At 55.1% G+C, this 13583-nt stretch overlaps 1 protein-coding gene across 2 annotated transcripts in view; it reads right to left on the bottom strand.

Moving 5' to 3' along the window:
* Nucleotides 1-4250: 4250 nt before the first annotated feature.
* The window catches only part of NFAM1 (NFAT activating protein with ITAM motif 1), a 38078-nt gene continuing 28745 nt past the window's right edge, over nucleotides 4251-13583 (bottom strand). For both annotated transcript variants that reach the window (XM_055328905.1, XM_055328906.1), the window contains exons 5-6: nucleotides 6100-6186; nucleotides 4251-4762 (exon numbers count right to left, since the gene is read on the bottom strand). In XM_055328905.1, coding sequence (XP_055184880.1) covers nucleotides 4703-4762; nucleotides 6100-6186 — 147 coding nt within the window. In that variant the 3' untranslated portion in view covers nucleotides 4251-4702. The remainder of the gene's footprint in view (nucleotides 4763-6099; nucleotides 6187-13583) is intronic.

Below are 13583 nucleotides of genomic sequence, written 5' to 3'. Positions count from 1 at the left end.
AGAACTGAAGCCAGCCCGGTGCTGCCCCTTCTGGGGTACATGACCTTTAGCCAGTCCTCCTCGCTCAATCATAGTTTCTGCTTTGGCAAGATGGGGAGACAAGCCCCCTACTTCGTGGGGTGTTTTCAGGATTTAGTGAGATATTGTAGATGGAAGGCTTGAGGCATGGAAACCAGTACAACCTCTGCACGTGACTATTTGACAGTGTCGGCTAAATAGTAAATGTCCACACCTGGGCCCCAGGGTGTCCTTTTCGTCATCTCCCACAGAGAAAGTTTTGCAAATTCTGTCCGAGGATATTCCCTGCAGCACCTTCTGTGAGGCTGGAAATTGTAAACAACCGAAAAGGCCATTTATAGGGCCCTGGTTAAATTAGGATCCATGGGTACTGTGAAATCCTTTGCTGTAATTAAGGAGTCTGGCAGCTTCTGTGTGCTGTCACGGGCAGATCCCCACCACGTGGGGCTGCATGAACAAAGCAAGCACAAACAACACCTACAGAACGGTTCCATTTCAGCTTCCAGAACCCCACACAATCGCTATAGATTTTATATGTTCATATGCATATATGTACGTGGATACAATGAAAACAGCCTGGAAAAAAAAAAACCCACAAACCCCAGTGACCCAGTGGTCACCCCAGGAGGGGACTGGGCTGGAGGCTGCAATTGGCAGGAGCATCAGAGAGAATTTTACCGCCTGTGTTATGCCTGTGTCGCCTGCTTAGATAAACACGCACAAAATAACAAGTGCAGAGAGCTGGGCCCGACCCGCACTCGCTCAAGGCTCACAGGCCGTAGTCATGAGCGTGGGGCAATGGAGAAGCCTAGTGAGGAAGGGGGCCCAGTGCCTCTTGCTGCTGTCCCCAGCTCGTGGAGTCCAAATCCAGGTCTGAGGAAGCCCCTCATGTGGGTATGGGATGTCCCTTGGCATTGAGAGGGCCACAGAGAAGCTGCTTTGTCAGCCTAGCTGGGCTGGGGCCATGGCCCACCTCTCCCAGCTGAGCGGTCTGCCAAGGAAACTATTGAGCTACATAAAAATCCATCCTGGAAATCCCAGAGGCATCCTTAGAATGGAGTGCGCCTTTAAATTAGAATGTTAAAAAAAAAAAAGAAGGCAGATTTGCCAGTAGCTGGAGTTCAGGTTAGTGAGGGCTGGTGGCCCAAACACAGGGGCTGGGCTGGGCTGAGGTGCCCCCCCTCCAGCCAGGCCGGGGTCCTGCAGCATCAGCGGTGAGGGGGACCCCAGCCCCACCAAGGCTCCATGTGGAACTGCACATGTTCCCATGGAAACTCTGCTCCGCAGAATCCTCTGGAAATTGTTGCCGAGGAGGGGCCGCCGCTTCCCACACCTATTTTGTGTTCCCGGGTTTGGTTTCCAGGGATGATTTTCCCTTCGGCAAGTGCTGAGAGGAGCAGGAGCAGGGCAGGGGTTGGGGGACCGGAGGCCGAGGCCACCTGGAAGGGGCAGCGTGGGCCGTTTCCAAGTGGCTGCCCCAAAGGGCCTTTGGAGTGGAGGGTGTCACAGGGAGCTGAACTGTTTCAGAGCCTAGTCATGCCTCACCTCCCTGCTTGCCCAGCCCCCACCCTGGGGTGCTCCTGGTGGGGACGACAGAGCCTGGGGCCCCATCCCCTGGAGGGAGGCCTACCCCTTGTTTCCCAGATGCCCTCCACACTGCTCTGTAGTCGCCTGTTTTTCTTGGAGGATGAGCGGAGAGGAAAACGCATACCTGCTGAGCCCCTGTGGGAGCAGAGAGTTCCCCATCTGTCCTCTCCGAGCCACATGGAGCCGTCTTGATTGTCACCGCAACCAAGGCTGAGGAGGGCATGGCTGCTGGGGGTGGGTTGGGGTTCAAGGGAGGCCAGCAGCCACCCAGCCCCGAAGGGCTTCCCTCCTCCTCCTCCCTTACTGCCGCCTGCACCCCCTGCCGCCATCAGCCACCCCTTGTCCCCCTACCAGCCCATCGGGCTCTCAGTCCCAGAGGTGAAGAGACAGAGGGGCCCAGTCTTCCTTGCTCCACACAGGGAGCCCCAGGATATTCCTTCCCCACCCTCCTTCATGTCAAAGGCCCCCCAGGGTCCCACCCTTCCACCTTGACCTTCCTCCTCCTCCCTGCCTCTCTGCTTGCTCCTTGGAGACCCCATCAGCATCCTCCCAGTCTTGCCTCGAACCAGACGCAGCCACTATGCTGGCAAAGGCTGTGTGTACAGAAGGGGGTCAGGTCACTCCTGAAGGGCCTCATAGGCCTCGGGGAGGAGTTAGGATTTTATTCCAAGTGAGGTGGGAACTGTTGAACGTGAGGAAGGACATGATCCTATGTAGGGTTTTCGGTTTTTTTAAGGACTATTTATTTGAGAGAGAGAGAGAGCAAGTGAGTGCACAAGAGAGGGGTGGCGGGAGACAGAGACAGAAACTTTAGCAGACTCTGTGCTGAGTGTGGAGCCTGACACAGGGCTCGATCCCATGACCCTGAGATCACAACCCTGAGATCAGGACCCCGAGATCTCAACCTGAGCCGAAACCAAGATTCAGATGCTTAACTGACTGTGCCACCCAAGCACTCCAATCCCATATAGGTTTTTTTCTCTTTTTTAAAAAAGATTTTATTTACTTATTTTTTAAGATTTTATTTATTCATGAAAGACACAGAGAGAGAGGCAGAGACACAGGCAGAGGGAGAAGCAGGCTCCCCGCATAGGGCCCGATGTGGGACTCGATCCCAGGACCCCAGGATCATGCCCTGAGCCACAGGCAGATGCTCAACCACTGAGCCAGCCAGGTGTCCCCCACCCCCCACCCCCTATAGGTTTTATCTGGATCCCTTAGGCAACTTTGCAGAGAAGAGGCAGTGGGGGCAGGGGAAGGGGATGTGGTCCCTTCAGGCTTCCCTTGAGGCTGAGTGATGCCGAGAGCCCGAGCCCCAGGGGCTGGGGTCCTGAGGCCAGGACAGAGAGGCCCAAGCCCAGCAGGTAGCCTCCTCCTGGTCTTGCTGGCTTTCGTTTCCTCTGGGGAGGCTCCCCGCACCCTGAGCAGCACAGACCGCCTCACCCTACCACAATCCTGGCCTCTGCTTCGGGCTGTTGGGGAGTCAGGAGCGTGAAAAGCAATTTTGCTCCAGGCAGCCTCTCCTCCTGCACAGGCAAGGAATTCAGTCGACTCCAGCCTCTGGGGGAGCAGGGCCCACTCCACTCAGCCTTATAATCCAGCTCAGAGCCCTCCTTGCTGTGTGCTCACAGGCCAGGCTCAGAACCAAGCTGGGAGGCTGTGGGCTGTCCTGTCCTGGGTGGCCAGGGAGGCTGGGTGCCTCTTAGCAGAGGGGCTGGGATTTCCTTTGGATGTCAGGCTATTGCTCCCCCCACCCCAACCCCCAGCCTATCTGCCCTGAGGGAGGGGCCTGGCCCACAGAGAAGTGGCTGCCCACGACCTAGTGGCCCAGTACTGCTCAGGGGCGAGGGTCGGGGCCTGTGCCTTGGGCCCCTCACTGTCCCGGGGACACGTCTGTGTGTGAGGGCCCCTCAAGGACTCCGCGGCAGCCTGGGGGTGGGAGGAAGGATGGTACAAATGAGATCCTGGAAAGCAACAGAGATGGAGGAGAGCAGAGCCCCACAGCCTGGATGATTCCCCCACCCTTAGCCCCTGTCTGTGAAATGGGCTCCAGCAGAGATGCTGAGAGGAAGAAATGAGCATTGGGAGCCTCAGAAATGGCTCTGTGTGAGCACTGAGGGCCCGAGCTCCTATACCACCCAGGGAGCCCCAGGCACCAGGTCCTGCAGCTAGACCATTTGAGGAGAGGTCCTCAAAGCCATGGGACAGGTGCAAAATGTGAACAAATAGAGAAGATGAGTGGGATCCAGAGAGGCCAGACTGAGGCTCTGGAGAACTGGCCCTGGTGGGGAAGGTGGGTGCAGTGGGAGGGAGGAGGAGCTGAGGCCTGGAGGGTGGGGAAGGGCCACAGAGGTGACAAAGCAGTTGGCACAGGGATGCAGAGGGCCAGGCTGATGGGCAACAACCATCCTTGTTGGGGGATGGAGAGCTTCGGAGGTTCAGCTCCTGTGTGGCCAGCATCTCCCCCTCCCTTGCCCCAAATGTGCTGATCTCCTTCCTTACCCTCCCTGCCCCAGCCCCCAGCCTCAGGACCTCCCCTCAGCCACCTCTCTGGTCTCTAGCTCTGTCCTCGAGCCCGGCCCAGCCACGTCTGCACAGTTCCCATCCTCCCCCCACCCCATCCTCCCCCACCCCCAGCTCCTTTCTCCACCTTGCATGGCTGCCTTGCGCATCTGGCCTGGCTGGGCAGGGGGCATTTGCATGGTTGGTCCCTTGTTTGTCCCTGCTGGTGCTCGTGCTCACAGCACTGACCAGGGTGCCTTGCCGGGAGCCTCCTGAGGAGCTCCATCTGGGGTGCAGGCTGGTGCCAAGAGAGCCCATGGATCCTGAGAAGGTGAGGAGGGCCTGGGAAGGGGCGGTGTCCTAGAGACCTGTGAAGGCTGAGCTAGGCCTGGCAGACGGAGGAAGAGTCCGGGCAGAGGCCAGATGCGAGGTGCTCAGTGGGTAGGCCTGGCGCACAGAATGGGGGGCCGGGAGCACCATGGATGCGGGGGCGAGGTGATGGGGCCTTGCTCCTGGGTTGGCGGGCCAGTCCTTGGAGGGAGGCCCCGTGGGGCCGCTGATCCAGGGCCAGACTTAGGGGCCAGTGGAGCTCGTCCTAGAGGTTTTCATAGACGAGGTTAAATTCACTGTCATCCAAAAATCTATTCATTTTTTTCTGGGAAAAGAAAGAAAACACAATAGGAAGAGAACAAAGTTGAACTGATACAGTTTCAGGCAGAGGCGAACAGACAGCTTCCTGCATGGCTTTCAGAGGGAGGCCTGTCCTTGTCCCCAGGACCACCCTGCCAGCCATTTCTCCCTCCATTCCACCCACCCTCACTCCTGCCCTCCAGCCTCCCCGGGTCTCCCCACATGCTCTTCCCTCTGTCTGGGGTGCTCCCCCCTCCCCACCTGCTCCCCAACGACATCCTACTCACCCTGCAGGGTTTGGCCCAGCGTGCCTGAGAGCCCCCTCCCCTGCCCCTAGTCTGGTGCCTCCCCACAGCACCCCCCTCACAGGGGCCTGCAAATGCCCTGTTTGTCGGGTCAGCGCCTGGCCCTGCAGGCCCGAGGCTCCCAGAGGGCAGGGCCACGTCCAGCCGTCCTGACCAGCACTCAGGGCCTGCCACAGGTTGGCCACTGCCTAGGCTGGCCCAGACGTCCTTGGGGGGCTCAGCACGGGGAAGCCCTGCTTCCAGTCAGGGCCAATTTTGGGGCTAAGAATAGAACGGGCTTTGAGGAAAGGAGAGTCCACTAACAATGGGTCCCCTGGGCTGGGGAAGGCCAACCCCCTCACTTCCTGACGCTTCTTCCAAGGTGTCCACAAACCCACCCATCACCCCCATGGGCTCCGGTACCGGCTTCATAACCCCTTGCATTTTATGATGCCCAAAGCTCTGGTGTAGATGTTAACCTGGAACTCGTTTGAAATCAGGGCAGCTGGTTTTGCAGGAATGTGTCACTCATCCACTTTACAGATGAGCAAACTGAGGTTTAAGAGGGAATCATGATCGAGTGAAATGCCTCAGCCCCCGTCATGATAAAAACAGAGCTCTGACCAGGCCAGCCCATGCTGGCCCAGCCCAGACTCTAGCTTCCAACTTTAGCCCATGTCAGCCTGGGGACAGCTAGAAGCCTAACACCCTTGGCCTAATTGGCCAGCGTAGACACGGCTCACATTGCACAAGTGCCTACTGGGTCCCAGTACTGATTCCCATGGTGAATCCGTGAGCTGAGGGCTGTTAGGCCCCTCGGTTTACAGAGGAGAGGACTCAGGCTCGGAGGTGAGCCCCTCAGCCCAGGGCTACACAGCCAGTAAGGGATTGGAGCCACACTTCAAACCCTCCAGTCCTCCTAACTACTAGGCCATCTGCTCTAGAGAAGAGGGCTCTGATTGAGCTGCAAGTGGCTCACTCCCTCAGTCTAGTTACCCGCCATTTTATAGACAAGGAGAAGGATGGATAAATAAGAAGAGGAGCCAAGCATGCTCCCCACCCTCACACCCCTACATACCTGGGAGAGAAGGCTCTGGGTGGGGGGCAGGCTCCTGGCCTCGTTCTGGATGCACGAGTACACTTCAGTGTCTCTATGCTCTAGGACCTGCAGGAGAGGGCAATGGTTAGAGAACAATGAACTGAGGGTCAGGGGCTAGGTCCAGCAGCTAGGCTTCTCTGGCATGATCACTCCTGCCTGCGGGTGCCCAGGGAACAGTCAGAGCCCTTTGGGGTGTAGCCTGTGACGGGACGGCCATGCACAGCCACACCACTACACCTTTGCACCTGCTCTTCTCTCTTGCAGAGCCACCTTGCCCCTTCCCGCTTGTTCAAGGCGACTCCTCTCTGTGCTCATCCCATCTTGAGGCTCTATTAGGGTCTTGTGCTTAGCCCGGGTGGGCCCTCTCCAGGCTTCCACCTGGCAGGGAAGAGGAGGGGCCTAAGCTCACACCCACAGTCTCTGCCTGTCCTGAGGCCTCAGGAACCTGGCTGCCAGCAGCCCCAGGACAACCCATGGCCGCGGCTCCAATAGGATGGCCTCCTGGCATGTGTCCTTATCCCTCAGGTCCAAAGCTTCTGACCCTGTGAGAATCTTGGCCACCCATCCTCCCCTCTAGGACTCCTTCGACACCCCCACCTCGGCCTGTTTTCACAGATGGCTTAGGCACCCGCTAGGGTCACCTACCTCTCCGATCAAGCTGTACCTGGTTTGCCTCTGGGTCACCGAACTTACAGCTTGCTTGGCACACTTGAGACAATGGCACCATACGATCTATGAGGTCCTTGCTCACCAGGCTGTGTGTCTTGGGGCCACACTCACTCTTGGCCCAGCTATAAGCAGCCTGATCAGAGGCCTCAGGTGGTAGAAAGAACCAGGCTTTGAAATCAGACCAGACTAAGTTCAGCTCTCAGCTCTGACAGGCCAGCTTGGCAGGCAGCCCCAGAACCTCTCTCTGTTTCCCCATCTGTGAGATGGGAATAATTATATTTTTCTTGTCTGTTCGAAGCATGATTAAATGAGATATTGCCAAGCACAGGGCTTGGCAAACAGTAGGTGCTTAATAACTGCGGAATGATCATCAGTTGAATGATCATCAAGGGAGGCTTGTTGCCTCCCTCCCCTGTCTGCTGTCGCAGCCTGGCCCCTCCTTCAGACTCTGTGGGGCCCCTGGGTCCCACGAGAGGAACAAATGCTGTGCTTTGGAGTTGCCAGAGCAGAGCCATCAACCTCCCGCGTGTACATGTCATATGGATGCCGGCTGGTTGCCAAGGAGGTGGTTTCCCTGGCAACAGGCAAGCAGGGGTTGCCGAGGCAGGCTGGAGAGACAGGTGGTGCTCAGAGGCAAGGGGGGGTGGGGAGGGGCGGAGGGAGGTGCTGAGAGGTAGCGGTGCATGAAAACCCGGGTAATAAACCATTGGCGCTTGGGCGACCCGCACTTCAAGGGCATCACACACAGAGATGGCTCGGCAGCCCTGGGGCTCAGCTAAGGCGCCCTGAGTCAGAAAGAGGGTGGGTCTTGGGAGAGGGGCTCTGACCTCCCTCGGGGCAGGGAAGGGGGCAGGACTGCCCTACGGAGAAGCCCCATCTTCAGTGGAAGGCAACTTCCAGGGCCTGCTCCGGCCTGTTGGGTGTCCGTGCCCGCCCAGAGCACCTGCACCCAGAATAGGCATCCATTAACTTGGTGGCCCTGTGCCCCTAGCCCCTGTCCACCCAGACCTGGAGGCAGCCCCTCCAAGCTGGATCTTTCAGGTCACAGAGGGGATGAAGGGGCCTCCTTGCTAACATCCCAGCGGGGGAGCCGGTCTGGGGTCCCACAGGTGGTTCCCTTCTCCCTCATGTCCCGCTCACAGGGGCTGCCTGTCACACATTAGCCCAGAGAGGCTCAAAGATGCCTCAGGTCACACAGCCTCTCACTGGTGGAGCAGGAGTGAAATTCAGCCTCCTGCCCAGCCCTGCGTGCTCCCACTGGGCCAGCAGCAGCTAGGAGACTTCTGAACTAGTGACAAGCACCCGGCCCTGGGACCCCGCAGGCCTCTGAACCACACTGGGGGTTGGCTGTGCTGAGGCCCAGCAGCTGTGAGACTGAGGCAGGGGAGGTGCAGAGCTGGGGCCCATTAGCAGCTGCAGAGTGAAGCCTTTGACAAGGCCTGACCTGCTGGGCTGCATTTGCATTCAGGGTGTGACCTGCATCATTGGGCTGTGACAGGCCTGGCGGCCTTGTCAACAGGACACCCTCTGAGGCTCTGCACGGCCCTCCTGGCTTTCTGCGGTGGTGATGGGAACTGCCTCCCTCAGGGTGTGCTTGCTGGGCGAAGACTGCCCTGGCCTCTGAATGGGCTGCTGTGGGCTGGGCTGGATGGGGCTGTGCTGGGCCATGCTGGGCCCTGCTGGGCTGTGCTGGGCCATGCTGTGCTGGGCTATGCTGGGCTGGAGTGTGCTGTGCTGTGCTGGGCTGTGCTGGGCTGTGCTGGGCTACACTGGGCTGGGCCGGGCTGGGCTGTGCTGGGCTCAAGCTGTCTGTCAGGGACCCAGGCCCCCCAAGACCTTCACCTCGAGCTGCTCCATGGGTGACAGCGCTGTTACCCACGTAGTTGTCGGCCCTGCAGAGGTGTGAAGTCAGTGGCAGCCTCCCCCCAGCCCAGCCCAAGCCAAAGCTTGGCCCAAGCTGCCTTGGGCCAAGACCTAATCTGGGGGTTCTAGACAGTGGTCCCCCTGTAAGACCCCCCCGCTCCCTGTGACCAAGGAAACACAAGAGCTGCCCTCTCATGCACCTCTGCATGTAGAGACTTGTACAATGTACTCAGGTGGGGGATGGGTGCGATGTGGGGTGTTGTTCAGAAAGGAGTGGCACCCAGTGGAGAAGTACCTCTGTGCAGGGTAAGGTCGAAGTGTGTCTGAAGCGAGCTGCCCCCACAGGGACAGTATCTGGGGAGGCAGGTTCTGGGGAAGCCCTCTGATGAAGGCTGCTCCCGCCAGGTGAAGAGCTGCCAGTGGGGAGCCCCCGCAGGTTCCTCAGTGGGAAGCCACGGCAGTGGTGGCCTGTTACTGAGGGCCCCCTGCTGCAGGGAGCAGGAATAGGGCAGCAGAACAGGCAAGGCTGGAGCAGAGCTGAGGGGATGTGTCAAAATGCCTCCGAGGGAAAGTGACACCACAAAGCTGATGCCCTACAGGTGCCCCGGGTGCCCACTCTGTGCCTGGCACTGAGCCCCATGGAAACCCCGGCATCTGGAAGGTAAGAATGGTCCTCTGCTTGTCCGTGTGGCACTTAATGCTGTGTGAGCAGGGTGCCTGGGTGGCTCAGCGGTTGAGCGCCTGCCTTTGGCTCAGGGCGTGATCCTGGGGGTCCCGGGATCGAGTCCCGCGTCGGGCTCCCTGCATGGAGCCTGCTTCTCCCTCTGCCTGTGTCTCTGCCTCTCTCTCTGTGTGTCTCATGAATAAATAAATAAAATCTTTTTTAAAAGTAGTGTGTGAGCAAACCACAATTATGAAAGGAAGAGGTGGCCATATGGGCCATGAGGGACAGGGGGAGGGAGAGAGGGAAGTTGGGGTCATGGAGTGGGTGGGAAGCTTGCAAATTTGAAAGGAAGGTCAGGAAAGACCTCATTGTGAAGGTGCCATCCCAACAAAGTGAGGAGGAGTGAGGGGTGGGCCCCACGGACAGCACACACAGGACACTTCGAGCAGAGGGCATCGCCAACACCAAGGCCTGCTGTGGTGAGGGCATGCCTGGTGTCTGGGGACAGCAAGGAAGCCAGTGTGATCAGAGCAAGTGGATGACAGGGTGAGATGTGGGGGTGCGGGTGCGGCTGGTGGAGGCCCTGTGGGGGCTCTGACGTTGACTGAGGGAGGCAGGAACCTTCAGAGGGTCTGCAGTAGTTGTGAGGATATGCTTCATAGAGCTCCAGCTCCAGAGACCAGTAGTGACCAGGGGTCCCAGTTGCTGGGCTGTTTAACCCATCATCATGGGCGCATGGAGGCCCTAGGCCCCAGCCAGGGGCTGAGCACAGCGGGGGTGCCAGCACAGCCTGCCACCCGGGGAGACAGAAGGCTCCCCTGGCCTTGCCCAGCCTTCCCTACACTGTGTGGCATCCAGGCTTCCTCTCTGCCATCCTTCCCACTTTCCTCACTCAGGACCAGCTCTGCATTGGTGTGACGCTCGCCCAGCCTTCCCCATCTCCTCTTGTAGGTTGATTTCCCCAATAAGACCATTTCAGGCTCACCCCAGCTTAGTGCTGTTTCTCAAAGGCCTGGACACAGCAAGGGCTCTGAGCAGAGGGAATGTAATCTGTGCTCGAGCAAGGTCACTCTGGCTGCTGGCCAAGGGCAAGGATAATAACAGGCCAGCTGAGGGGCACCTGCATGGTGTAGTCATTTAAGCTTCTGACTCTTGATTTGGGCTCAGGTCTCGATCTCAGGGTTGTGAGATTGAGCCCCATGTCAGGCTCCGTGTTCAGCACAGTCTGCTAAGATTTCTCTGCCCCTCTTCTCTCTCTCTCTCTCTCTCTCTCTCTCTCTCTCTCTCTCTTTCAAATAAATTAATTAATCTTAAAAAAAAAATAGGCCAGCTGATCAGAAACCAATTATAGGATCCAAGGCAAGAAATAGTGGTGGCTCCCACCAGCATTAGCACTGGAGGGATGCGGAGCAGTGGGGAGGAATTCCAGATTTGTTTTAAAACAAGAAGTGCTGACAGAGCAGATATGAGTAGTGATAGACAGAGGGAAGGAAAGGACAACTTCAAATGCTCGGCCTGAGCAATTAGAAGGATGGCACAGTCAGTCACTGCAACGAAGACTAGGAGTAGAGGCTCCCCAGTGGGTAAAGAATTGGAGCTGGTCTCAGAGAGAAGCCAGTGACCCAGATGGAATGACTCTGGTGTTCAGAGGAGGTGTCCGGCCTAGAGATAGAAACATGGGAGTTGTCAGCATGTAGATGGTCTCAAACCCTGAGGTTGAATGAGATCTCCCAGGGAGAAGATGAAGATCAGAGAGGAAGGGTCCAGGACTGCACTCCATTGTGAAGAGGTCAGGGTTCTTAAGGAGGAATCAGTTGAAGGAAGCCAAGGAGGCCTGGTGGTAAATCGGGTGCGCAAGCGTCAGTGGAATGTTCCGGAAGCAAGTAAAGAAAGTATGTCAAGGTGGAGTGAAAGCCTGCTAGTGTCAGATGCTGCTGATTCATCAAAGAAGATGAGGGCCAGGAAGTGACCATTGGATTTAACAATGTGGAGGTCGATGGTGACCTTGAGAAAGATTTTGATGATTACATGGGCAGAAAGCCCAATTGAGTGGATCAGAAAGGAGAGAGGAAGCCTGAAGACTGAGAGTTGTGATATTTCTGTTATGAGTTGTGGAGAAAGGGTAGGGTCACAAGAGAGGGACTTGGGCTCAAGAAATATAGGATGGGGGCAGCCCGGGTGGCTCAGAGGTTTAGTGCCATCTTCAGCCCAGGGCATGATCCCCAGGATCGAGTCCCACGTCGGGCTCCCTGCATGGAGCCTGCTTCTCCCTCTGCCTGTGTCTGTGCCTCTCTCTCTCTCTCTCTCTCTCTCTCTCTCTGTCTCTCACGAATAAATAAATAAAATCTTAAAAAAGAAAAAAAAGAAATATAGGATGGAAGAAATTGTAGCATGTTTGCAAGCTGTAAATGCAATATTCTGTTGTTAAGCCCTATTTTAGGGATTATAGAACCAAGACTCAGAAAGTTTAAGGAACAGAACCCGTGAGCAAAAGAACTAGGCTTTGAACTCCAGTCTCTCTGACACACTCCAAATCCATGCCCCTTAATAAATCACTTTTAAAAAACAAATTGGCAGTGACACAGTTTTCTTTTTCGTGTCACAATATGTCATGAGCATTTCCCCACATGAATAAAAAGTAAAATTTGACACAATTAGGAGGAGAGATATACAAATCTACAGTTATATGGACAGATTTAACTCACTTCTCTTAATATCTGATAGACCAAAAACAAAAAAAATCAATAAAGGAATGAAATATTTTAAACAACATGATCAACAAACTTGACCTAGGGACGCCTGGGTGGCTCAGGGGTTGAGCATCTGCCTTCAGCTCAGAGCATGATCCCAAGGTCCTGAGATTGAGGCCCACATCGGGCTCCTCTGTGGGTAGCCTGCCTCTCCCTCTGCCTGTGTCTCTGCCTCTCTCTGTGTGTGTCGCTCATGAATAAATAAATAACATCTTTAAAAACAAAAAACAAACTTGACCTAATTGAAGTTTGCCTGGGTGGCTCAGTCAGTTAAGCATATGCCTTGGGCTCAGGTCATGATCCCAGGGTCCTGGGATAGAGCCCCACATAGGCTCTCTGCTCAGTGGGGAGCCTGCTTCTCCCTCTGCCCCTGGCCCTGCCCCTCTCCTGGCTTATGCTCCCCTCCCTTTCTGTCTCTCAAATAAATAAAAACCTAATAATAATAATAAAAAAGCTTGACCTAATTGACATATATAGAACACTTAAGTCAGCCACGCACAATGCAAGTTCTTTGCAAATGCACATGGGATACACACTGAGCCATAAGCAGATTTCAAGAGACTTCAAAGGATTAAAATCATACAGAATACATTTTCTGATCACAGTGGAGTTAGCAAGAAATAAAAAACAGAACAATGACTTTTTTTTTTTTACAGAAAAAAGGTAATTAAACATTTGAAAATGAAGCAAAATACTGTAAACAACCCATAGGGCAAAGAGGAATTCTTAATAGAAAATTAAAACTGAGGGATCCCTGGGTGGCGCAGCGGTTTGGCGCCTGCCTTTGGCCCAGGGTGCGATCCTGGAGACCCGGGATCGAATCCCACATCGGGCTCCCGGTGCATGGAGCCTGCTTCTCCCTCTGCCTGTGTCTCTGCCTCTCTCTCTCTCTCTGTGTGTGACTATCATAAGTAAATAAAAAAAAAAGAAAATTAAAACTGAAAGATAATGAAAAGGCCACATATCAAAACTTATGGGATATAGCTAAAGCTGTACTTAAAAGGGAAGTTCATAGCCTTTAATTCATAGATTCGAAAAGAAGATTCAAAATCAATGACCTAAGTATCCATCCAAAAAAAGTAGAGGAAGAATGTACAAAGATCCTTTTCCAGAGGCTGGGAATAAGATGAGGATGACCGCTGTCACCATTCCTACTCACCATCACACTGGAGGTCTGAGACAGTGAGAGAGGAAGAAAAAAGAAATAAAAGTATGAGGGCCAGAAAAGAAGTGGGACTTCCATTATTCACGCATGACGTGAGTAGACTGCGTTCATAGAAAATCCCAAGGGATTTGCAAAGACCTTTTAGAATTAATAAATGTATCCAACAAGGCCATGATATAAAGTCAATATACAAAAACCAATCATATTTCTACACACCAGCAATAGACAGTGAGAAAATAAAATTGATCTGGGGACAGCACCTGTATCCCCAATCCCTAATAGGAAGATCGATGACCTCCCAGGTGTGAAGTCCTATCACAGTGCCTGGCACATCATAGGCCCTCGACAAATG

The sequence above is a fragment of the Nyctereutes procyonoides genome, unplaced genomic scaffold (genome assembly GCF_905146905.1).
Source record: "Nyctereutes procyonoides isolate TBG_1078 unplaced genomic scaffold, NYPRO_anot_genome, whole genome shotgun sequence".
Lineage (NCBI taxonomy): Eukaryota > Metazoa > Chordata > Mammalia > Carnivora > Canidae > Nyctereutes > Nyctereutes procyonoides.
The sequence above is the reverse complement of the archived record's forward strand: the minus strand, read 5'-3'. Positions and strand labels throughout refer to the sequence as shown.